This window comes from Desmodus rotundus, chromosome 6 (assembly GCF_022682495.2).
Source record: "Desmodus rotundus isolate HL8 chromosome 6, HLdesRot8A.1, whole genome shotgun sequence".
Classification (NCBI taxonomy): domain Eukaryota; kingdom Metazoa; phylum Chordata; class Mammalia; order Chiroptera; family Phyllostomidae; genus Desmodus; species Desmodus rotundus.
This window is the reverse complement of record NC_071392.1, coordinates 142,428,687-142,455,491: the sequence shown is the minus strand read 5'-3', so window position 1 is coordinate 142,455,491 and position 26,805 is coordinate 142,428,687. Positions and strand designations below refer to the sequence as shown.

The 26,805-nt window shown below is 38.8% G+C and overlaps 2 protein-coding genes across 8 annotated transcripts in view; one reads left to right on the top strand and one right to left on the bottom strand.

Moving 5' to 3' along the window:
* Window positions 1-2: 2 nt before the first annotated feature.
* Window positions 3-16,965, bottom strand: MFAP3 (microfibril associated protein 3). Of its 3 annotated transcripts, XM_024577052.3 has the most exons (3): window positions 16,836-16,965; window positions 6,868-7,063; window positions 3-3,505 (listed from the first exon to the last, which is right to left on the bottom strand). In XM_024577052.3, exon 3 carries the CDS (start codon window positions 3,360-3,362, stop codon window positions 2,712-2,714), a length of 651 nt encoding a protein of 216 aa, XP_024432820.1. In that variant the 5' UTR covers window positions 3,363-3,505; window positions 6,868-7,063; window positions 16,836-16,965; the 3' UTR covers window positions 3-2,711. The 3 variants fall into 3 exon arrangements, with proteins under 3 accessions (XP_024432820.1, XP_045040916.1, XP_024432819.1); XM_045184981.2 differs by lacking the exon at window positions 6,868-7,063 and having other exon boundaries at window positions 16,836-16,864; XM_024577051.3 differs by lacking the exon at window positions 16,836-16,965 and having other exon boundaries at window positions 6,606-7,064.
* The window catches only part of FAM114A2 (family with sequence similarity 114 member A2), a 27,989-nt gene continuing 18,095 nt past the window's right edge, over window positions 16,912-26,805 (top strand). The window contains exons 1-4 of one of the 5 annotated variants that reach the window (XM_053926294.2): window positions 16,912-16,966; window positions 20,499-20,743; window positions 21,073-21,172; window positions 21,545-21,637. In XM_053926294.2, coding sequence (XP_053782269.1) covers window positions 20,513-20,743; window positions 21,073-21,172; window positions 21,545-21,637 — 424 coding nt within the window. In that variant the 5' untranslated portion in view covers window positions 16,912-16,966; window positions 20,499-20,512. Of the gene's footprint in view, window positions 17,053-17,201; window positions 17,225-17,504; window positions 17,528-20,498; window positions 20,744-21,072; window positions 21,173-21,544; window positions 21,638-26,805 lie in introns of those variants that run through there. The other 4 variants (XM_024577017.4, XM_053926295.2, XM_045184979.3 and 1 more) reach the window with 4 other exon arrangements.

Here is a 26,805-nt window from a genome sequence, read left to right as displayed (position 1 = left end):
TGTCTATTTTTGGTAAATTTATTTCACAAAGCCACCATTTCATAAAGACAACAACTTTCATTAAATACAAGACAAAATGTATAAATGAGATATTTCGAATACATCTTATTGAGTAAAGGCCTTTCCACTAACTATAAAGTCCAATGAGACGAAAGTATATCTATACCAGTTATTATCAGAAGACTTTCGGACTATAGTTTAAGTTCAAAAGGTTAAAGATTTTACAAAAACGTGAGACTATTACTTACATATGAAGAGTATTTGAATAGATACAGAAAATATTAGTAAGTACGATTTCCTTTCTCTTGAAAACTAGCTTTAGAAATACCAACTCTGATTAAATTTTGACCTACTTTAATTCCTTATTGGTGACACCATAACCTGGAATATTCAAAGTAACCCAGTTTGGCCACCAAATTAAGCCACTATTATGTTTCTAAAATAATTTATCTAGGATATACTGAAGTAGAGTGTACTTAATTATTATATGATAGTGTGAACTTACAGGCTTTTCAATGTTTCCTGCCTTTTTACAAAGCCCTGATTCCCAAGACTTTGCATTAAATAAGGTCCACTTTAGGGTTCCAAACACTCGTGTCCATTATGAAAACGTGCGGTAAATCCACTCTCTTTAATGTGATAAGTTACATTCTAAGAAATGACCCCAGAGATGTTACACTGGGACAGGATTGGGGATACTATCTGAAGATCTGAGGAAAGTTCAGGGGACAGATCACAAACAAGGGATTTTAAAAAGTTTTAATTTTTCAAGAGAAACATTCTGGGAAGGGAAATGTGTTCTATAAGCTACGGAATGTTCCAGAGCCCTTGCTCTCATCGCCAAGAGTATGAAAGTAGTTTTCCTTAGAGAAGTACAGGTCTAGGAGCCAAGAGAAGCTTTGGCTAAATGGCTAACTGACTGGTAGCTTTTGTTTGGCTCTGAAGGTTTCCATGGGAACAGCCTGAGAGACAGAAAAGGCAGCATTATCATATTTATCTATAATGCTACCTGATAAAACTGCACATTGATTCATTCATGCTCTCCAGAACAGACGTATTATTTCTGATAAGCCTGGACAAAGGGAGGCATGAGTTCTATCTGGTCACACTTTCAATTTCCTCCCTTCCTCTATTTGAAACCTTAAATTAAAATCCTGATAAAACCTCCTCTGAACATTTCCTACAGGACCCCCTAGTTCAAGCAATGCTTCAATAATCAGAAGCCAATGAAGAAACATGAAGTACCAAATGGAGTTCCACTGCCAAGTTCTTAAAATTAGATGACACCAAGCTTCCTGTAGCTAAAGAAATTATTCTGGAGTATTGACAATTCCATTATATCAGATCTCAGCCAGGCAAGAAATAGTGTCTTAAAGTGTTTATTACAAACAGTTGAATCAGGTGGCATCGTCCATAATTTTTCTCCCTCTTTATGTCTTGATCATTTGTGTGTATGTGTATATAAATATCTATGTTTCCATATCTATCTATTTAATAATACATTTAGTACTGTAACACATGCTACACACCATTATTAAATCTTATTTCAGGTTACTGCTTCCCAGAAAGGCCGCAAGAGCCCTAACTCAATTCTTTTATCTGAAGTACAAAAATGAAGCCCTCAACAACAATAAAATATAAACAAAACAAACACGGTAAGGAGACATGCACGCAACCTTCAGCACCGTATTTGAGACCACAGAGGGCAGGAGGGCTGACAGCAGTCTAAAGAGGAATCCAACTCTGGGCTTCCCCCAGGAACAGGATCCCAAGCACAGAACCCTCTTGTCGAGTCCAGTACTTTTAAAAAGGGAAAGCCTGAGAAATTCTCTTACCCGAAATGTCAAAACTCATGATTTACCAGAGACAGATGATTTGACATGGTTTCTTATTCTAAAAGCAGAAGATGCTGTTCCTTAGAAACAAATGGCTCACTTTTGGAGATCAGTGGAGAAATCACTGCCAGCTCAATGACACCTCAGTAAGTTAAAAAGATGTAATATATCCCCCGAAGGACCAGTTTACTCATGGAAAGTGGTTTACTAATGAGTAGTTAGCTTCCTAATAACTCTGTAACATAGACATGGGCTACACTGAAGAGATTCAACCTAGCACATGCAATTGCACACTGCACAAGGCAAAATGACGGGAGAATACCCACATCTTCATGCGCTATGGCATTGGTATAGAAATCTAAACCACAGGAGAAAGTCTCAGCTTGGTCCTTTCCATAAACGGGGACTAAAGTCCAGGGAAGGACTTATTCAGAGATATGTTAAGATTTTAGTGGATTCAAGGTGATGGGTAAGAAGTTATAAGGCTAGAAACACCTTTAGGTATTATTTAATGCAAATACCTCATCTTAGTGGTAGAAAAACTGAGGCTTCAAGATACATGTCAGCCCTAAATCAATAGATGAACCATGACCAGAGAAGCCATGGAACTCAGTGCAGCGCTTTTCCCATTACGTTGACCTCTGAGGCTCCTTTCAATTTTCACATGTATCACCTACTCAAGCTTGAGGAAAAATGAATGAGAAATTATCAGACAGGAAAGTGCTGGCTTTTTACAAAGATTTTGGCAATAATGCACCTTCTGATGTGCTTAGTTGGAACGAGGGGAAAACCCTAGTCATCTTTTGTTAAAAATGTTATTTCCTGCATGAAACAGGTTCCTGTTCTGAGAGCAGTTTTTGCAGGTATTGGGAGAGCTCAAAGCTGGCAGTTTTCATACGCCCCATCTTTGTAGTTAGAGTTCGACTCGGCAGATCCCGTATCATCAGGCGGGCTGAAGTGACTGCTGTCTTGAGAATCTGTACCAATACTTTTGGTCTCTGACTGAAGGTGGACAGAAACCTGAACTGCGATCTCCTGGCCTTGTTCGTTCAGAGAACCATCATCTGAATCCCCTGCTGGTGAGTTACTTCGCCCCATCTCTGGGTTAATGACAAAGATGCCACCTTGAGCGTTCAAGGCAGGTCTCTCTTTGATTCTTTCTCCCATGTCATCAGGGTCATCCATTCGCACAGCCTCAAACATTTCCTCAACAAAGGCCCTGCAGTTTAGAATAAGTGGTGGAAGAGGGACGCTTCGTGCCAGTTCTTCTATGTAACGAGCAAACTCCATGGTCTTAAACTGTGTGACTTTGGCGAGCTCCAGGGTCTTGGCGGAGGTGATGATGGGGATGCGTTTTGCAATCTCAAAGGCCTTCTGAAGTTTCTCAGCCCCTTCAGTTCTGAAGAATTCATTGATAGCCTTTTCAGTCTTACGAAGGTGGCTACTCATCATGCAGAGCCGTGTGACATTCAAGATGAGAGTGATCGTAAAGGCAATCAGGCAAACAATCATGTAGTAGATACTCATGTCTCCTGAGGTGAAGATAACACGCAGGGTGACAGAGTAGGAGGCACGGACTGGAGAGGTGACGAAACATGTATAGAGCCCACGGTCATCAAAGGCTACGTTGGTGATATTCAGGAAGTTATCAGAAACCAACCATTTTCCACCTGATAACCCAACAGAAATAAAAAAGATTACAGCATAAAGATTATTACCACTTAATATGCCAACTGGTTTATCAATATTCCTCTTCTTCACGAAAGTACTTTAACTCATTTGTTAGGTCCTGCTGTTTGTGCAAATCATGTAACAAAAGGCAGATGGTTATGTCCAGGGTCAGAATTTAAATAGACTGGAACTTAAAAAGGAAATGAAGATCTTCCTTTTTGACAGTAATGATTATCATGGCTACCTTTTCACTGCTAAACATAACCAGCCTTTTAGGGAGACAGGTAAGTCTATATAACACTAAATGACTAATCTTAAAAAAATGTTTCTATTTATACAGACATACCTCGGAGATATTGGGGGTTCAGTTCTAGACTACTTCTATAAAGTGAGTATCGTAACAAAGCAAGTCCTAATCATTTTGCTGGTTGAGGTCATGCCTTTAATTTGTAAAAAAACTACAACAAATGTGAAGCATAATAGAGCAAAGTGCAATGAAATGAGGTGTGACTGCATATCTGTCCACATCCCAGTGTCTGCCTACACATTTTCGTCCACCAGAAGAATATGCCTCAGAAATATGGAACGGGGTCATTTCTGGGTGATGGGTTACGAGTAATTTTTATTATTTTCTTTTTATTAAACTGTGCTTATTTTTGATAATGAACTTATATAATAGACAAAATTGTTTTTAAAAAAACCCCTACCAATTTAATGAATTTGTTCAATTACTGATTGGCTAATGGGGCATGCCTTGCACACCTTAATTTGTTTTGTTAGAAAAGGTTTGTTGATGATATCATCTTGATTTTCTGGCAAGAGTAACTGATGCACAGGCCAAAAGACATGTCTCACAAGTTAGGGTAAATGAGCAGCTTGCTAAGAGAATAAAGTTGCCTTTAAGATGCCTGGGCTTCTGTTTTTAACCCAAAACATGCCACTTCTCTTCCAGATATGAAGGTATCTTCATTTCAGGAAACACGTGCACAAAACTATAAAAGGGTATGAAAAGCAAAGCATACTGACCTTGACTCAATAGCCTTTAATGACCTCGTTCTCCTTGCACAATTCTCACTCTCATGTTTGCAGTAAATTTTCAGCATATTCTGTACTTTGACTGTAAGTCATTCAAAGATGGGATAGATGGGCTAATCTGGGGTGCCGGTGTGACTACAGATGGTGGCTAGGCGACTGCTTCTTAGGCACCACCTGAACCCTAATCTTCCAGACCTCTTTAATCCCCAAGATCCTATAGTTCTAGATTATTTTAGTGGCACATTTCTTAGTAAGCACTTTGGATTTTGCTTATGGTTTTCATCATCAAAATTTATGTAGATTCTATAGTTATATTTAAGAGCCATCACTTCACCAACGTAAATGGAGGAGGAAAATATGTAGCTACAAATAAAGGAGTTATTCCTCAAGCTCCTGTCTTTTGAACTTGGAGCTATGAAAAGGACACCCCAGGAATCAAAGATACGATGAACGACATAGACTCCATTCATCAGTCACTGTGCTATGACCATAATCTAAACTCTCCAGCTCACTTGCTGATAATAGCTTAAGCTTTATGAACCTCATACTAGACCGGCAAGCTCTTTAAACTCCTCTCACTTGAGATTCATAAAACTTAATACAATTTTCTAGAGCTGCTGTTGAAAGCATCAATGATAAATGTTGGTTTAGTGGTTTTCCAAGTAAAGGTATAATAGGAAAATAAAACTGTCATTCCAATTGGCTGGTCTCAACCTAACCTAAGCGCTGGTTATGCAGTCAGCCTGTAATAATCACATTAACTGAATAATTTAAATCTCAGTGGTATTTGGTCAGGACCCTACAGCCCAAAGGAGGTAAGAGTCCAGTTCGGTGAGTCCAAATGTGGAATCCCAAATCAGGTTCCAAACACATATTCTGGACACCACTCTAGAGATTCTGATTCCATAGGTTCTTAAGAAGCTAGTTAAACATGCACTGCTCTTTCTAACAAGTCAAACACTTCAAATCCCCTGGTGACCAGCTACTCAGTTTGTAGACATTTAAAATGTCTAATATATACTTTAGAAGGAGACACCACCTGTCTCCTCTTGTTTTTTACTTTACTGTGAATAACCAAATATCCTGTATATTCCAAGAGAATAGGCTATCTTTCTAGCAAGAAAGATAAGGGGCCTTTTCCAAAAGTGAACCTTGTAAGAATCCCGGATTTAATCTTTATCCTAATGATTTTTCATGGTGATTTCTTTTTGACATACTTTAACGTAAGTAGTATTTAAAAAAAATCTTTCTAACAGAAAACTAGTTGGGGAAACAGTCTGCGGATTAAGATGTGTTCACAGGTCCACAAACAGCAAAATCAAAACTCTGTCAAAGTATACCTTGGTCATTATTATGATGTTTGTGTGATTTTTCAGATGGAGATACAAAAACAAACAAACAAACAAAAAACCAAGAGAAACTCTCTTGTTTCCAAGTAAATTAAGTACACAGAAAGGAACAAAATGAGCTAGAAGAGATTACAGAGCTCCTCCTCAGTGGGCTTCCAATTCCAAGAGGGACTGAAAGTTTTTGCACAGATCTATAATCATTAAAAAAACAACTCTGAAACCCTGGATTTCCTCTAACATTTTTAGTAACTAATTTCTGAGCAAAAATGTCTTTACAAATTTACTGAAGTCTAGCCCAATTCCTTCTTGCTGAACTCACACAGGGCCACTATACTGTTCTGGCCACATCACAGTCTAGGTGATTGGTTCCCCGGAGCTGTGCACTACAGAGCCGGCCCAGCTGCTGGTAGCAGCCCTGATGGAGTCCACCTTCAAGGAAAAGGAAACCAACTCACCAAGAGGAGAGAAGGTGGCTCACTGTCATCATAGGAACACCTTTTAAGTGTATAACTATTCCTTATTTTGTTCTTCTTTTGGTTAATTATAATTAATTTGCTTTTTCTGATAGGTATAATGCTCCAGGCCTTTCAAAAGTTTTAACTATTCACTCTGGTATCTCAACTTTGAGATTTCTTGTTGAATATGCCATAAAACCAAGAAGAAAGAAGTAACAGGAAATGAGGAACCTTGATTAATTATACCCTGGCATAGTTACCTCTGCCTCTGTCATCCAGCTGCTGTCCTTTCGAGTTGTACCAATGGACATCTCCATAGTGCTCGACTGTGAGAAGACACTCAATTGAAACACTAGCTCCCTCTTTGGCTATGATGACATCATCACCTGTGTGGGAGCCTGCTGAGAGTTCAAAGCTTGGAGGAAATGATATATTGGAAGAACTATGATTTGTTCCCAGTGGGTCTACGTGGTTGAAGCCTACATCTTCCAAAACAAAAGCAGCTGGCATAGCAACACTCACCACTAAAGTGAATAAACAACAATGTGGCTTCATGGGAAAATGGGAGACAATCTTGTTTAGATTTGCAGAAAGCTTCTATACTGTAAAAAGGGTATAATGAGTAACTTATTGCTTGATATTGGAGTTTTCCAAAAAAGTGGTAGATCCAAATGGATTTTGAAGTCTTCAAGATTAAAACATGTGAGTGAAGACCAACCTAAAAGAAAGTCAGATATAAAGTTTAACCAACAAAGACTCATAATGGGGCAAAACTTCAGGTTCTATAAATGAATAGATGTAAAATTGATTAGAATGATCAGTGCCAACATCAGGGAGTGAGTGCAATAGAGAGAATACCACCTACAAATCTCACATAGAGATAGTAGAAAGAACACTGAATTGGGAAATGGCAGACCTAGATTCTGGTCCTACAAACTGGCTGTATAACCTTGGCAAGTAGCTGGGCTTGTTTTCTCATCATTAAATAAGGGACTGAAAAAAACAATTTTTAAAAACTCTTCTGGTTCTGAAAACCTATGATTCTATTTCACTCTGACAAATTCTATGCAACAGGGAGCCAATGAAGGCCAAAAATATTTAGCCTAATGATCTTTTACTTCAACCTGCACCATCTGTTGTATCAATAATGCAAATCAACTGGTATATCATAATCTTAACCATGGAGCTCAAACTCTGAGTAGCTCAAGTGCACAGATATATTAGATATAAATAATGCAGAGACAGTGAGGTAGTTCTTTTGATTTAATATTAGAAAGAAAATTGTACTACTCTATATACATAAATATACATATACTGACTTCTGAGGTATAACACTTGGACAAGAATGTTAGACAAAATAATTTTCCTTTAATAGTTTCTTCAATAGCAAGAGACAAAATATAGTACATTTAAGTTTGTAAGAATACTAAATTTCTAGCTCAAAGTCTGCAAAATTAGCTTAGAGAGGAACTGACATCTTAAACAACTAGTTGGTAGAAATGCGAATATAAGCCACAGGGAATGATTACCAAGCAAAGTTAAAAGGAGAGTAAAATATGGTGAATTAAAAGGAAAATGGTACCCCAGTCTAAGAGTTCGTGTGATGGTGGTCATTGGCCTGGTAATTTGACTCATCTTTTAAATCACTGTCTCTTGAAGAAAAATTTCAACTCTTATTTTGTAAAATATGGGATGAAACAACTACCGTATTTTTCGGACCATAAGATGCACCTAGGTTTTAAAGGAGGAAAATAGGAAAAAAACCCTGCTCCACCACCCCCCTCCAATCCCCCCACCCCGTGAACCAGGTACGCTACATTTGGACTATAAGACACACCCCCATTTTCCTCCCAAATTTGGGGTGGGGGGAAGTGCGTCTTATAGTTCGAAAAATACAGTACTTTTATTTCTTACAAGGGCCCCAAATAATTAGTTTTGGAAATGACATTTACTCCCCTTTATACTTTCATGAAGGCTTCTTACTCATGTAACATAAAAAACAATGGATCATTGTATTTTGTCATAAACTCCTCAAAGTCTGAATTACAATAAGCTGTAAATGTCATTTAATTTTCACTAGGCCTTGAAAGGATGGTTGAATGATGAAAATAATTTTCTGTATCTTTCTATATCTTTCAAATTTAAGGACAGACTAATATTTAGAGTAAAACAAAAGAACTTCAGACTGTTATACATAATGGGTGGACACATGTGTTTATTTCCATTTCCTCCCCACACCCACTGAAATGATGCAAAGGAAACAAGGCACTTGGGCCCGGGACTTTGATGAGGTGTTCCTTTCATGCGTTTTTTGCTATATTCGTGTACCAGGTTATTATTATTTATGCTTTTTAAAAAATCAACCCATTATTTCACTTTCATACATTTATTTTAGAAGGAAAGTCTGTATCACATCTGCGCATAAAAGTAACTGTACACATAAACGCAATAAAAAGAAACCAGTGTTATTAACTTTCAGAGATATTACCATCTGCTGAAGGCTCTGAGCTAGAGACCTGTGCTCTTTGTAGTGAAAAGAAACACGAAAACAAATAAAACAAGTAAACCCCGCAAACTCCACTGTATTGTAATACCACCATGTTTCTTATCCTGCCATTTCCTTCCCCCACACTTCTGCCCACCACTGGGTTTGGAACCACTAGTTTAGACTAAAGGTATACATTTTTCTTCTCAATAATATCTATATGTACAACCTACTCTACTACAGACACTGTCTCTGCCTTCGTGGAGCTCAGTCTGCTAGAGGACATAAGACACTAACGACAGACGTACAAAATATACTAAATGCTACCCATGGGAAAGTATAGGATGTGACAGGAGCACCTACATGGGACACTAACCTCACTGCAGAAAGTCTCCCGGAGAGACTGAGATGTGCAACAGGACCTGAGGCATAAACAAAATCTGAGAATGGAAGAGAAGTGTTCTAGGTAAAGGCACAGGGGACAGGGAAAAACAGATGGGTCACTGGCTAGGAGGTGGCCAGGAATAAGAGCTATAAGTTGTGGTAAGGAGAGGTGGTGACCAGAGAGTGCTGGATTGGATTCCTGATTCTGCTGGGAAACAGTCTGGGCCAATAGCAAAATTGGAGGTGGACTTCGGGAATTGGACTGGGAGGCTGAAGTGAGTGAAGAAGATAACTTGTCCAAAATGAAGAGGCCAAAGAAGTGGGAGGCTCAAGAGCAGGGTAGACGCAAGTATGGTGATATCCCCCCAGATCAAGTCAGCTAGAGTAGAAGACACTGAAAATAGAAGAAACGGACTCCCCTGCTCTGAGATACAGGAGCTTCTGGGGAATGAACAGTCTCCATAGGAGAGGGCTTCCAGCAAGCAGTGTCCTGGCCATGTTACTGCTGCGTGGAATCCCTTCTTTAGGCAGCCTCCCTGAGCCTCCTCTCAAGGCCTGATGCTTCCTCCCACAGGGATGCAGCATATACTTGGATCCAGGATGGCTCTTCCCTGACCCCTGCAGCCCTCATCATTACACTACACGCCTGGCTCCAGTATACCCAGCTCTGGACTGCCAGGCAGTCTACCCCATCTCACCTGTGAGCCCTGTGAGCACAGGGACTGTGATTTTTATTGCTGTACTGCATAATGAGCACACGATCAGTGCATATCTACTGACGGAGATTAGTTTAAACTTGATAAAGTACGTGATGAATCTTTATAAATCGAAGAATGCTATGCAACAGGGATCATAATTACTTAAACTGGCAGGCATTTATAGCGCTTATATTCTCTGACACAAAAGAGACAATGCTGACAATTTCGAAGGAACTTAAGGGCATAATACCTAAAGAAACTCCTTGAGCCAGCCTCCAAAGTCTCATCTACTATCTTGTTCTAGATGATGATGGTGGGAATGAAAGACTACCAAGTGTAGAGCTTCCAAGCCAGGTGGAATATCACAATCATCTACAGAATAAGAACCACTGGGTTCAGACCTTGGAACTCAGGGTTTTTATTTAGCTCCCTGAGTGATTCTGGGGCAGAGGGTCCATGAGTGGCACCCAGAGACCCCTAATATACTTGCTTATCTCCTCTACAACAGCCCTAATGGTGCTCCAAACTGGGCGAACACCGCCAATATGCCAGAACTATCACTCGTGTGCAGTTTTGGAGAGATCACCCTGGAACATCATAATTGCAGGCCTCTGATAAAGGCAGGGTAGCAGAGAAGTTCAAAGTACAGACTCTGGAGCCAGATTTCCTGGATTCCAATCCTGGCTCTAATTTTAACAGCCTTGTAACTTTTGTTAGTGACAATAATCTCTCTGTGCCTCAGCCCCCTCATCTTTAAAGTAGGGGAAATATTGGTAAATATTCTCATAGGACTATTGCGAGGTCTGAATATATACTGTCTAAGACAGTATATATAAAACAGCGTCTACTAATAGTAATCATGGAATAAACTCTAGTTATTATTGTTGGTGGTCCTTTCAGATATTGAACTAAATTCTACACCTTACAGCAAAACCATTACTTAAGTTAGATATAACACTTCTACTCAGAATACCGACAACCATTTAAAAATCTTAGGGGGTAGAGTAAAATTCCATTATGTAATTTCAATCTTTAATTTTAAATTTCATATTTTTCTTTTTCTCACTGCAAATAAATATTTTGCAAAAATATGGATCAAACAGGCATTGTAAACTGTGCTTGGACTCCAAACACATGTAGGCTAACACTGTTTTCACATGTCCTGAGTTTGTGGTGGAAAACCTTTGTTGTGATTCACCTAGCCCATGCTTCCCTTTTTTGAACCCTGCCTTCTCCGGCCCAGGAGGAAGCCAAACTCACTGGCTGATTAAACTCATTAGAACCTTTGTTCCTGGAATTTGGAATTGAGACACCATGGTTTAGAGCTTTTTGAGGAAGAGAAGGAAGATAGGGGGCTGAGGCAGTCAGGTTTGGGCCATATTCAAAGAGCAGCAGAGTGAAAGGACAACAGGGAGGAAGGGAAAGAGAGGGTGGTAGAGAGGAGCAGAGAAGAGAAAGACTCACACATGCAGTTCTGGCTCCTGACAGAATTCTACTTCCTGGTTTCAATAAGGCTGTTTCTCCCCACCCCTCCCAAATAAACAAGCATCTTTATTCAACTTTATTCAAAATGAAGACCACAAAAGTAAAGGAAATGTGCAAACAAGAAAGGAAGGGAAGACATGGCTAGAAAGGAGAAAAAAGATGGAGTTCAGCAAAAGTGACCAGGCTATGCTACGGCTGGCAGGTTGCCCTCCCTGCCTCCCCCCACACTGGAGAGGCCACAAAGCTGCTCATGCTGTCAAGATTTGAGGTCCCGTTCTACACAGACATAGCCATGTGCCTCTACGAGAAATTAACAGAAAACTGTATGACAGGGTCTAGAAAATACTATGAACACCCTTAAACTGCTCTTAGGTGAAAGGTGGCAGAAGTAACTGGTCCACTAATTCATGCCCGGAGAGCGACAGGTCGCACACTATCCTTATGTGGCCAGCCAGTAAAGACAGGTCCAGTCTGGGTGCTTCATACTCACACCAGGGCATCCCAAACACAAAGGACTTCTCGTCTGAGCTACTAAAAGACACAATCCATTGGAGATAAGAGGCTATTTGGCAGTTGGGAGAAAACACTGGCAAAGATATGTGCATGTTCAAAGCTGCAGAAGCAGACAAGAGAGTAAAGGGAACAAAGCACACTTGGGATCAGGATACCCTTGATTTATCTCCTTATACTAAATTTCCTTTTACTTAAGTCAGTGTGAATTGGTTTCTGCTACTGGCAACAAAAACTACATTGATGGAAACCATTCTACTCATTCTGGAGCAATGATTTTAAAACAGCTTTGTGTCGCCAGGGGCTCATCATGCACAAGACAAAGTCCTGGGCGCTGCAAGGGAAGCTGAGGTGAACTAGGATACTGTCCCAGACCCTCAAGAATTTACAAACTAGCCTGGAGGCAGAAACAGCTATCTATGTACAAGACAGTGTGAGATGTAAGGAGAGAAGTGTAATTGTGCTGTGTACGCAAAAGAGAAAGAACTTGAATTCACGTGTAAGTTTGGAACTTCCCCTATATCATGCCTGCTATTCTCAATGCAGCAGCTGACATTTGGAGGCTAAGAAGAAAGAGTTCAAAAAGGAAAATCAAAGCGCCACCTTCCTGCAAACAGTTAAAAGGGGCTATGCTGTGCTTGTGGATGAAGTTACTTGGTAGAATTTTTTACTACCTTGCTTCATTCAGCATGAATAAGAAAAACAGAAAAGTGTAATGCTCAAATTTATTCCAATGCCTTTTTCGTATTTTAAGTGTAGTAAAAAGTAAGCTTTTCTAAGTTCATGAATAATCAGAAATGTAGATGATTTTACCCTACAAAACTATTCTGAATATTGGTTATATCATTAAAAAAAAAAAAAGAAAAAGAAAAGCGCCTAAACTGTCATTCCTAACAGATTGCCTTTTTGCTGTTCCTGCCAACTTCTATGAAATATTTGCATTCTGTTCCAATTCTCAACAGCAGTAAATAAGGAAGTAATGTGGCTGATTTCCGTTTTTGTGGCTCAAGATTAAGTTGGCTGAGGAAATGGCTGTTTGCAGAAATAGTTCTGGGATAACTCAAAGGGAGGAAAACACTGAGGCCCAGATGGTACTGGCTTTTGCTCCAAGTATACTGGGATATTAATGCTTCATTCTCCATAATTAAATGTGTTCTAGGCTGTATTTACAGCTCATCTACTCTTCTTTGCCTGCATTGTTACACTGGAAAAATAGAGAAGTTCCCCTATCTCTGCCACACAAATGACCAGAGTGGCATTCTGAATTGGCAAAGGCGGGCAAAAGCAAAGGAAGATCCAATTATGTTAGCAGATTGTTAGCACTCCTCTATTCTTTGCAAAGAACAAACATAAAGCTGTTTGGCTTATAGTGAAGCATTTTATAGGGATCTGTAACATACAAGGGTAAGATTTAAAAATAAATCACCATTTTGAGGGCTATTTTCTGAAAAGTTTCTGATTAAAATAGCCCGTGTTCCCAGTGGTATCTTGGAGTCGTCACACACCTCCTAACTGGCACCTTCGCACTCTGCTCCAACTGTAACATATTTTCGGGCACATTGAGAAACAGCTTCTGCATTTATTGGAGCTTTGTTTTAAATCCAGGAGTACTTGTTATACTTATGACTTTTATCCTTTTTGCCACAAGCTGAAGCTACTGGATGCAAATGACAAAAGCATGACTGATATAACGGGTTTGATTTATGATCTTCTTATCCAATTTTTTCTCTATAGTTTGAAAAATACCCCATATCTGAAACTCAGTATAACTAAAACAGAACTACTCACTCTCATCCTCAGATCTACTTTTCCGGCATATACATAGCTTGAATGATAATTACACAATAGAATTAAGAGTGCCTGATTCTATCACTGGGTAAAGTGGTGGGTTTGAGAGGCCTTAGTTTTCACACCTATTGAATCAGGTTATTAATAGTAAGCACCTCATAGGGTAATTGTAAGCTATCCTATGAGGTGAACTAATGTGGACACATTACAAATACATGCTATTGTTGTTATTAGTCCAACTCCTAGATGTTTTTCAATTAAGTCCTACATCCCTAACCTAGGTCATAGAAATTCTACCTTACCTGGATATCACAATATCCTTTTAATTTCCGAATGGGACCCCTTAAGCCCAACTATACCCCTGGGATGTCCCAAACACTGCTCTCTCAGAATTGGTCCTAAACACAAATCCAAGAAAGTCAAAGCGATTTCAAAATCCACTGGGGATTTTCCATTGCCCATGAGATAAGGTTCAAATTCTAGTCTGGCATCCATAATTTTCCAGGAATAGATTCAGGTGGCAGAGTAGAAGTTGCTAGACAGAGCCCAGCAGTGCCTGCATGCAGGATAACTACTTGTTAAAGGAATAAATGGATTTAGAAGTCAAGTCTGGCCTTTACTTATACCTGACACTAATTAGCTGTGATCTTGAGTGGTCTTAGTTTCCTTACCTAGAACCTGATTATCATTTTCATTCCCCCCCCTTTTTTTTTTTCCTAAATCCTGTAATCTTCCCGGCTTCTCTGACATGGCTTGGCCTTAACTACACTTGTTTTACTCTCTGTTCTCTCCAAATAACTTTTCACCTGAAGTTCTAGTTACAGTTGTTCTTTTGCTTAAAACTTCCTGCCCCTCCAGACCAATATCCTGTGGAAATTTGACCCTCTCTACAATAGCCAACTGAAATTTCACCTTATTCAAAAAGCCTTTTCACTTAAACTCTCATCTCTATCCTCTTAATTTTGGATGGATTTCTTTTGTTGTTAGTCCCCTAGCTCACTGAAAGTACTTGATCCTAAGACTTACCACTTTCTTTCTTCTATCAGTTATCTGTCAAAAAAACCTGTAAGCTTAGATGACACAGTTAAAAACCTCAGTCCTTGGTAAAGGATTGGATTCAACAGTTTGAATTTAGAGACTCATCAACTCGGTAGTCAGAAAGGTACTTGCTACAAACTTCTCACTGACTTTCCAGAGTCTGAGACTCTGGAAACTGTTAATGGAGAGATTTGAAGATATGAAAACACAGTAACTATCTTTTAAAAATTTTAGTGGGCAGAAAACTCTAGAATGAATTTTATCTATAATTCATTTTTTTTTTCTCAAACTGCAATTAATTCTTGGATCACTTACATCAAATTAATCTGTGATGCTTGTTAAGGATGCAGATTTTTTGGCCTCACTCAGACTTATTGATTTGGCAATTCTATAAGGGGAGCCTGGGCACCAGCATTTCAAATCACATATAGTTTTAATGATTTTCAAATCAAGTTTGTAATTCTTCTGATTGTCATAACAATATTATAATTTGGTGATTCTCAAAGTGTGGCATAGGGGTTTCTGGGGTGGTTTCCCTGAGCCTTTTTATTTATTTATTTATTCTTTAAAAAAGATTTTATTTAATTTTAGAGAGAGGGGAAGGGAGGGAGGGAGGAGGAGAGGTAGACGAACATCGATCAGCTGCCTCTCGACAGGGGACCAAACCCACAACTCAGGCATGTGCCCTGACAGGGAATCAAACCGGCAACCTTTTGCTTTCCAGGGATGACGCCCAACCAACTAAGCCACACTGGTCAGGACTCCCTGAGACTTCTTAAACGTGATTTTTCAAAACAATTTTCATAATCACACTAGCACATTATTTGCCATTTTCACTTTCTTTCTCACACAATATGCTGCAATTTTCCAGCGGCTACATGATGGGTGATAATCACAACGAATGCAGGAGATGTGAGAATCTGTTTTCTATTAAGTCAGATATTAAAGACTTACAAAAAGGTGAAACAATGGCTTTCTTTTAGGAAGTGACAGTTATATATATGGGCATTAAAATCATGGTTCTTAAGGCATGGAATGTAGTTGGAAAGACTTGGGTTCTGAAAAGGCCCAGTCCCGTCACCCCCCTGGGAGCGTTTTTCAGGACTGTAGAAGGAGGGTGTCTCTAAGGCCTTTCTTTCTGGCTGTCAGTCTGCGTTTCATGCATTCACACTCCTTCTGATGAGGGGTCAGCTGTAAACTTGGCAGTAAATCAGAGCATGTCATTTCTCTGGGTACAAACCTTCAATTGCTTTCCATTGCTTTTCAAATAAAAGCCAAAACCCTTGTCCTGGCTCATAGACCCTAAGCGATTTGGCCTGTTTCAGTCTCTGGCTGCATCTTCCTCTTTTTGCTTTAGTCACAGTGGTCTTTCTTCTTTTTCTTGACCTCCCTAGATTTATTCCCACCAGAAGGCTATTTCTTCTGCCTCTAATGCTCTTCTCCAGACGTTCAGAAGGCTTATTCCCTCACTTCATTCCATCACATTATCCTGTTTAATTTTCTTTAAAGCATTCACTACCCTCTTAGAAATATGATTTTTATTTTTATTACTTTTTCTCAATTACAGTTTACATTCAATATTATTTTGTATTAGTTTAAGGTGTACAGCCTAATGGTTAGACAATCAAATACTTCACAAAATGTCCCCTCCAATATTTCCAGTATCCACCTGGCACCGTACAAAGTTATTCCAATATTATTGACTCTATTCCCTACCCGGTACTTTACATCCCCATGGCTATTTTGTAACTACCAATTCATACTTCGTAATCCTCTCACCTTTTTCCCTCAGCCCCCAACCGCCCTCCCCCGTTTTCTGTTTCTGGGTCGGCCTCTACACTGGAGTGTCAAGTACTTGGGAGCAGGTCCCCTGCCGGCTCTAAACCAGTGGGTCTGTCTCAAGCGCCCAGGGTAGTGCCTGGCAGGTAGTGGTCCTTAGGTAAATGTGGGATGGCCAACTCCTGCAGCTCAGGCCGCGCCCTCGGAAAAAACCCCGCGGATACCCAGCTGCCTTCACATCGTACCGCAACCCACTGCACTGAACCCAAGCCTTGACAACCCCAGCGGCTCCCCGGCAGCGTCCCCACCGAGTCTCCACTCACCAGCACCGCGCCGGGCCTTTTCCGGCTGCAGCGGCTTGACCCGGAAGTGCTCTCGGCTAGGCGCGGCCTCCTCCGCGCGGAAAGAGTACTTCCGAGGTAGTAGGAGCTGCTCGTCGGCGACTGTGGCGGCGGTGAGGGTGGCGGCAGGCTGGGTGCGGGCCTTCCGGGGAGGAGGCTGGTCGGGTGCGGGGTCCCGGAGCCACATCTCCGCGGCCCGGTTCGCGGGGGAGGGAGACGAAGCGGTCTGGGGCTAGGCGGCGGACCCCTCGAGGCTGGACGCTGAGGCTGTGGAAGCGCTTTGGTTATCGAAGAGCTACATTTGTATTAGGCAAACTCGTCCTGGACTAGAAGTTGTCAACTTAACGCTTATTTACACTAGACTTGTTCGTGTATGTGGCAGGACGTGAGAGCGCATATTGTCCCTCTAGAGAAAGCTTATTGATAAAGATAGTAATGATGTGAACAGCCACAAGTACTGTCAGTAGCTGACCCAGCCTGTGTTCCAAGCCCCTCACGTATGTCGTGCCATTGAATGTTTATAGGAACCCTGTCAGATAGCAATTATGGCACTATTCCTGGCCGCATTTTGCAAACGAGGAAACGGAGACGCAGAGGGGTGAAGTAACTTCCTCGCAATCACTGCAGTACGGAGTCGGCAGGAAGTCGCTCTAACTCCGGAGCCCGTGCTCTCTGTCACTAAGTTAAACCTCTTTCCATTCCGGTAGCTGCTGGCTGGAAGTTCTCCAAGAGTGTGTGTGTGTGTATGTTAAGTGTATACATTTTTTTCCTTTTAAAAAAATGACTCAGCCATTTAGTTTTGCTTGTAAGGTCCCAATTCTCGGAGTCTTTCTCCTCCGATTATTAAAATATCACACTTATTACAGAATTCTTGGAAAACTTACAAAAGCATTAAATAGTGCCAATCCATGTACTTGGTATTTATTCCTCTCCCCAGCTTTCCTGCTAGACTATGAATCCATTGAGAATAAGGGTGGTGCAAGCCATCTAATAAGGAATAAACAGCCAGCACGACAAAAACGCTCTTCCCACCTACCTCAAATGTTTAGCACGTTCTAGATGTTCATTAAATCTTTGTTACACAAATGAAAGAATTGCGATAACCAGTGTTTAGTATTTTAGAGTATGCCCTTCCAGTCTTTTATAAAATTACAGAAACTATTTATGTAGTATGTATACTGTATATACTGTGTGCGGTATGCTATATTTAAAATATATGTTGGTATTACTATGTGTTTGGAGAGAGCATAAGGAGAGTGGAAAGATAGTGAAAAAGTACATATTCAACTACATACAATATTAATTAAATTTTATGCCAGAACTGTGTAGTCTTTCCTTTTAGGCCCTTGAAGTAAGTGGGGCAGAGATTGTATCTTTATTTCTCAGTCTCCAGAGCTTGGTACCCAGTAGGTACTCAACAAATGTTTGTAAGTGAATGAATGAATGAAGGAGTATTACAGACTTGGTTTATATGTCTACAGGTGTTGTATCTAGATTATTTTTTCCTATGTGTTTTGGGAATTATAAAGTATGTATATCATAAAACCGTATGACCTAGGACCCATGGTGTTTTATAAAACTCTTTCCAGCTTATGCTCTCCCACCATTCTTCTCCCTGCCGTGTTTACTACTGCTGACATCTGTCCGTGTTCCACACTGTCATACCTCAGGCCTTTGAGCTTTCCCTTGTGTTGTTTCCTCACCCTGAATTCTCTCATTGACATCTTCATCTGTCAAAATCCTAAGTGCTCTATAAAGCCGGCGTTGCAAGGTCAGATGCCTGTGGGGGCTAATCAGGTACATAAACAGTCAGGTTGATTTGGGTGGAGATTATTTGTAAACAAAGTTTGAGTTTTAGATGTTAGCAATTTATTAGAAAATGTTTAAACACTGTGCAGGCCAATAAAACCATCTGCAGGTTGGATTTGACATTCAAAAATCCCTGTTTGTGGCCATTATTCTATGTTTATTTCAGATAAGTTGTCCATGAATATTATTCCTTGTTTTTAGCAGACTTCTTTCTATTTTTTTTAGCATTTTGTGTATACCTCAATTATGGTACTTCCAAGGTGCCCTAATCGTTAACACATCTCTCTTTTATAGTGCATTAGAAATATTTTTATGGCATGGATTGGGTCTAATTCTGCACTTAGTATATCGTAGTACAAAATCTGTGCTTTACATACATAAGGTCTCATTTTGTGTGTGTGTGTGTGTGTATATGTAATATGTATGTATAAGATACATTTATTTCTTCTCTGGTGATAATTTGGGGGTCCTGCAAACTAGCATCTGCTCTTTATAAAAACACTGATAGTATCTTGGCTTTAATTGCCAAAGAGCTATACTTCTGGAAAGAATTGAATTGGTTAACATTGCTATTCAGTTGCTGGTCTGATGTAAATTGTATTTGGTGGAATAATTAATGACTAAAAACATTTTTTAAAATGTCAGTATAAAAGGAAAAATTGATAAATTGGACCCTATTGAAATTAAACCATTTTGCTTTAAAGAGGATGAAAAGATAAGCTACAAACTGGGATGAAATATTTGCAAATCACATATCTGACAAAAGACTTGAGTGTAGAATATAAAAGGAGCTCTCAGAACTCCACAGTAAAAGATAAAATCCAATTACAAAATGAGCAAAAGATACAAATAAGTATTTCACTGAAGAGTATATACAGATGGCAAATGAGCACATGAAAAGATGTTCAGTACCATTAGCAACTAGAGAAATGCAACTTAAAGCCACAGTGAGATATCATTACACACCTATCCGAAGGGCTCCAGTAAAAAATAATACCACCAAATGCTGGTAAGAATGTGGCGAAACTTGATCACTAATACATTGCTGGTGAGAAAGCTATTTTGGAAAAGAGTATGACAGTTTCTTATAAAATTGAATAAATACTGGTGATGGTACTCTTGGCCATTTGTTCCAGAGAAATGAAAGCTTATGTTTTCATAAAAAGTTGTCCATGAATGTTCATAGCTGTTTTATTTGTAATAGTCCCAAACTGGAAACAGCTGTGATATTCTTCAACAGTTAAATGGTGAAACAAACAGATACAACCATACCAAGGAGTAATACTACTCAGCAATAAAAAGGAGAAGCTGTTAACATAACAACTTCGATGGCTCTTGAGGGTTTTATACTAAGTGAAAAAAAGTTGATCTCAAAAGGTTACATACTCTATGATTGCATTTATATAACGTGTTGAAATGACAAAATATAGAGATGAACAAACTAGTGGTTGTCATAGATAGGAGGAGGAGGAGATGTAGCTCTAAAAGGATAACCCAAGGGATCCTTGTGATCGAATGTTTCTGTATCCTGACTGGTGATGGTCACAGAAATGTACATGTGATAAATTGTTGTAGAACTAATTACACACGCACAAAATGAATTGTCGAATTCTGAGTAAGGTTGGTGGATTGTCTATCAATATCCTGGTTGTGATATTACACTATAATTATACAAGTTGTTACCATTGGGGTAAACTCAGTGAAGGGTATGTCACATTCCTCTATTACTTCTTAAACTTGCATATGAGTGTGATCATCTCAAAATAAAAGGTTTAAAAATAATTTATACAAAAAAGCCTATATAATTAATTTTTTCTTGGGCCTTTATTTTACCAGGTAATGATCTAATCATGTCGGATAAAGATGATACTGAGACTCCAGTGATAACTGAGGCAGTCCCCAGCCTTGAAGACGGGCACTCTGAGCCAGCCAAGAATTCTGAGTCTGTTGATCAAAGTATCAAGCCAGAGAGTAAACCAGAACCTGTAGTTTCTACTAGGAAGAGACCAGAGTCCAAACCTCCCAGTGACCTTGAAACTTCAGAAGTTCTTCCTGTTCAAGCACCACAGGCTGAAGGCAAAGTAGAGTATCTATTAAAAATTGAGATGAAAAAATATTAGGGTTAAAAATAATTTGGAATCAGTGTCAATTTAGGATTGTACCTATTTTTTCCTTTTATAGCCATAAAACAGTATTCTCCATTTCCTAAATGAGTAATTGTCTTTGCTGTGTGGTGCTTACATGCAGGTTACGCATATATGTCAGTCTATTATTTCTTTAGCCAAATAATATGTATTTGTTTGCCTATACTTTTGGCCAGTAATTAGATGCTTTGTCTATAGACTCTTATTTTCCTCTAATTTTTAAATTTTCTTTTGCCTTTTGTTTTTCTGGCTACTTGGAAAAATAGGAGACTGTTTCCAAAGATGTACCCCAGACTGGATGGGGCTATTGGGGCAGCTGGGGCAAGTCCTTACTTTCCTCAGCCTCAGCTACAGTAGCCACAGTAGGTAAGGTCATTAGTTATTTTATTAATTTTTATGCGTATTTTGCTATAGATCTGTGTTAAAAGTGATTTTGTTGATTTCTCTTTTATGTTTACTTTATCGTTTGAGGATGCATTAGTAATGAGTATTACAGCCACTAGAATTTGCAGCATTTTCTCCTTATAAGGTTGATGTTAACTATTCTTTGGTGACAATGAATTATTTATTTTTCTTTTGGTAAGGGTACATTTCCCAAAATTATGTAAGATCAAAATAACATGTTCCTGTGGCTATAATGAAATTAAAAATCTATGGGTTTGACTTTTGGTTTGTTCAGATTTGGTGACTAATGGCAAGTAATATTGAAATATAAAATATTATCACTTTTCTCGTTAGGACAAGGTATTACAAATGTCATTGAGAAGGCAGAGATTTCCCTTGGAATCCCTACTCCCAGTGAAATTTCAAGTGAGATCCAATATGCAACAGGTCAGTATATGGAAACATGAAGACCTCCAATTATGTGTCAAAATGGAAAGGTTGACCTCATTTTTTAGTAGAAAATTATTGAGTGTCCGATATTCAGGGCATAATAGGACTGGTGAGAAAGGGCAGTTGGAATCTTTGGCTGATAGAAGTCTACGTCATTTCACCACTCATGTATTGCTTCACTTTCTTCATCTGTGAAATGAGATGATATTATATATTTCAAAGGATTTTTAGAAACCTTAAATAAATAAGGCCATGAACGTAGAATGTGAAAATTGCCCATTATGTTGCTTGCCACAATTAGAGTTTAGTAAGAGTTAGCTGAATTTGAAACTTTCGTGGTACGAAGAAATATTTTAATGCATTAGTTGTGGGGATGTATTTTTTGTGCTTGGACTTTATGAAGGTGGAATTTAATTCTGGAGGCCTGCCTTGATCAAGTAGAAACTTCTTTAGCCTAAAGGACAGTAATAACCAGGGATCAAGAAGGCCTTGCATCACAAAATAGAAAGCTTTTTCAGGGCCTGAGTTTGCTTTCTTCATACCTGAGGGGCTTTATTATCTCTCATTCTTGGTTTCTCTGCTTATCTGTATCATTTTTCTTTCGAATCACTGACTTTCTCTGCTTGTTGTTGCCTGTTCCAGCTTTATATTGAGTCCTAATATAAGTACCCATCAGGTACTATTTGATATCAGTTAGTTCCATTTTTAAATTCCTAGGAGAGAGAGTTATATCAAGCTATACTTGGGTCACATGCTCTTGCAAAGTCAATTCTGGTTACAAGACAAGATCACATTACATAACATGATCGTAAAGGACTACACGAATGAGTTGGCAACACTGTTCTTAGTGATATCTGCATCAGACTACTTTGGCTGCAAGGAAGAGAATATGTGACCAAAAGTCAGTTTATTTTTCTCTCAAGAACTTCAGAATTAGGCTGTTCCAGAGTTAGTGGCTCATTGATGGCAGAGTTCTGCATTGGCTTCTCTGCAATTTTCCTTGTCTCTTTATGGTTGCCAGATAATACTGCAGCTCCAAGTATAGTGTTCTAATACAGCTGTGCTCAAAGTCAGGAAGTTAGTGGATGCCTTTTATCCTTCCTTTGAAGAAGAAAAGTTTTCCTAGCAGCCCCCAGCATATTTCTCAGATTTCATTGGCTATAACAGGATCTTGTGTTCTTGCTCTAGCAGCAAGAGGTGCTGGGAGAGAGAGTTTTGGTCATAATAATAAATCTCCATACCAGGAGGTAGGCTTAGCAGGCAAGGAAAAGGGGATTAGAAATGGCTTTGAATAAATAACAGCAGTGTCTTCCACAAGACCTAAAAGATGTGTACCACACAAGCCGTGTTTTAAGAAGGGCATTGAAAAATTGGAGTGGAAAAAAAAACTGGAGTGAATCCTGAAAAGAGTGAGCAGATAGACAGAACTACTGTTTTACGAGAGAAAGTTGAAGGCATCATGAATATCGAATCTGGAAATCTGGGAAAGGGAGATTGGGAGAATAGGTTGGGTCTTTTCATGTGTCTGAAGACTACTGTGGAGAAGAGGTTTATTTGTGGCTCATAAAGAGAGAACTATTACTATGAGAAGTTACATGTACTTAGATTTTAGTTTAATAATGAATTTTTTAAAGAGTTAAAAGATTATAAAGAGAACTAAAGTTCCGGAGGAGGGTGATTAATTCCTCTGCTGAGGGTGTTGTAGCTGGGAGGTCTCTTTTCAGAACTTTAAGGTAAACCAGAGGCCACCAGTGGAAATCATTCAGTCATCTTTTAGGGATGGGGCAGGGGTGGAGTGTTTGATCCAAAGACTCTGGTTGAATATACCTGATAATGACAAGAAAGACGAGTGATCAAGGAAATAAGAAATAGGTGTTGTGACCTGGGATTCACACTATTTGTTGAGACTTTACCCTTCAAGTGTCCTATCTTTGTTCTTTTATGCTTTTGAAACCCACAGTCCTTTGCCATTTGTAAAACTGGCAGAACATGACAAATGAATACACTAGTGGGTTAAGGAATAAAACATGTTTTATGCCTGCATTTGCATCAAATGCTCATTGCCCTTCCTAGTGTAATTAAGTATTATCTTCAGGCATCAAAATTATTGTAGGAAGATTATTTTTCTGAACTCAATTCAACCTACTAATTAATTCAGCAAAAATTTATTGAGTGTCTACTCGTGCGAGGCACGATTGTAAGTGCTGCGGAGATATCAGTGAACAAACCAAACAAGGTCTATACTTTAGTGGTAAAATGAAATGAAAAAAATATAGAGAGATTTTTCATTTTGGATCTAATGGATGAACCCATTGTTGAAAGAACTAACCAAAGCACAAAGCAGGTGAAGCCAAATGTGGTTAAGGTTGAAGCAAAGGACTGGAAACTTTGAGCAATTAACTTACGTTTTCAGGAAGGAAAATATTTGAATTGGATCTTGAAAATGGGTATGGTTTTGACAGGTGGAGAAGCTGTGATGCGGGAATTTTGAGGTTAAAGGAAGAGCATGTATAAAAAATAAAGTGAGAGGGCATGAGGGTACTTGGGGAAGAGAGAAACCCAGGATTTGTGTAGGGATGGAGGAGAGACAATCCTGGAAAGTGGGTTACATATCCTAGAGATTTTTGTTTATCAAGAAAATCACTTAAAAAAATTGAAAATAGCAATGCTCATTATAGAAAAACTTAGTAAAAAAAGAAGAAAGGTACAAGCAGGTAAGTGAAAAATTCAGATTCTATCCAGAAACAACATTTTGGTGTATGTCATTCCAAAATTTTTTGTGAATGTGAATAAGCGCACTTAGAAAACTGTAATTGTACCTACTTTTAAAAAAGACCTACCTTTTTAAAAACCCATTATGTTCCCTGTCAGTAACATGCCAACATCATTTTTAGTGGCTGCAGGGAATTCCACTTATGTAGGTATATTTTGAGTATATAATTAATCGCTTTTTGAAGCATTATGCACAATGTTAGTGTTCTTATACTTATGTCTTTTGCAATTAGTTTTTAATAGAAAATTCTAAACCTAGAATTGCAGAGTTATAGGGTACTCTCAGGTAAAATTTAGATGCAATTTGCCAGATTACTGGCAAATAACATTACTGTCTAAATAACATTCTTTGAAGAGAAAAAAAGGAAAACCTTTTCCCCCATTTATACTCTATACATGTTTAAGAATGTGGAGGGGAGTCTTGTATATTTATCCACATAATTACCATATCTGTTCACCATTCTTTTGTTCACCAGCTGATTCCATTTTCCTTCAGCTTTAAGAATTTCCTTTACATTTCTTGTTAGTGCAGATTTGCTGACAGTGAGTTCTCTCAGATTTTGTTTAAAAAAAAATTTTAGATATTTATTTATTTATTTATTTTTAGAGAGGGGGAAGGGAGGGAGAAAGAGAGGAAGAGAAACATCGACGTGAGAGAGAAACGTCGATTGGTTTCCTCTTGCATGTGCCCCAGTGAGGGACCAAACCCATAAACCAGCCATGTGCTCTGACCTGGAATCAAACCGGCAACCTTTTGCTTTGCTGGATGGTGCCCAACCATCTGAGCCACACTGCTCAGAGCTGTTTGAAAATGTTTTTGTTTCCATTTTTAAGGATTTTTTGTTTGTTTGTTTATCCTTCCATTTTTAAGGATAGACTTCCAGGATGACATTTTCTCCCCCTTTTATCACTTTAAAAGTAGCATCCAATTGTGTTCTGGCTTACATTCTTTCTGTTGGGAACTGGCTGCTTCTACAATTTCTTTTTATCACTGCTCCTCAGCAGTTTTGATTATGATATTTTTTGTGTGTTTATTCTGCTGTAGATTCATCAGACTTCATGGATTTATGAGATATAATCAGATTTGGAAATGTTTGGCCATCGTTCATATAATTTTTCTGTCCCCAGGTTTTCCCCGCTAGTATTCCAGTCACACATGTCTTAGACATTGATTGTCCCACAATCACTGAGGTTCAACTCATTCATTATTTAGGCCTTTTTTCTCTGTGCTTCATTGTTGATAGTTTTTATAGTTGTCTTCAAGTTCACTGCTATTTTCTTTTGCTGTGTCTAATGCCTTTAAGTCCATTCAATGACTTTTTAGTTCCAGTATTGTATTTTCAACTCTAGAAGTTCTATTTGTTTCTTTTTTATATCTTCCACTTCTCACTTTCTTGTGTACATATTTTAGTATCCTTGTCTGCTAATTCTATCATCTGTTATTTTTTATTAATTTTTTAAATTTGAGGACCTCTATTTTTTTAAAAATATATTTATACATACGATAAAGTTTAATTTATAAATTAGGCACAGCTTACCTCTGTTATTATGAGTCTGTTTCTATTGATCATTTATTTAATTAGATGCTGGACATTACAAATATCACATGGTTGAGTAGATTTTGTTGTCTTTAAAGAGTGTGAGTTTTGTTTGGCAGGTAGTTAAGATATTTGTAGCTTACACTGGTCCTTTTAAGACTTATTTTTAAGTTTCTTTAGGGTGAATCTGAAGTAACCATTACTCTTTAAGTGCTAGTTTAGCCCCATTACTAAGGCCTCTGATCTGTCTGAAGTCTCTACCTGAAGTCTCTACCTAATCTGTCTGACGTCTCTACTCTAAATAGGCCTCTCTGGTTAAACTCTGATTGGTCAGAAGTCAAATTCGTGTAACCTAGCATGAGCTTTGGGCGTTGCTTAGTTTATAGCTCCATGGTAGTTTTTGTCCAGTATCATGGAGTCTCTCAGAGCATAAATAGCTTAGTGTTTAGCCAAAGACCCAAGAACACTCCTGTAGAGGTTCCTGGAACCCCTTACCTCTCCATAGTCCATCTTGCAAATTCCAGGTGCTTCAGCCTTCCTAGGATAAAATTTAAAATAGACTAGATTTGAAAAAGCCATGTTTACTGAGCTGTAATTTACATACAGTAAAGTTTACTCTTAAGTATGTAGTTTTCCATGTTTTGACAGACATACAGTCCTGTTTACACTGTAATCACAGTCCATTGTGATTACACAGATAGAGAGTATTTTCTATGTATTCTTGTCAAGATACAAGAATGTTTTCATTATTCTCCAAAAGTCCCTCATGTGTCCACCTACTCTCAGTTCTTGACAATCACTGATCTCAGCTTGCTGACTCTCTAGTTTACTTTGTTCAGAAGATCACGTAAATAG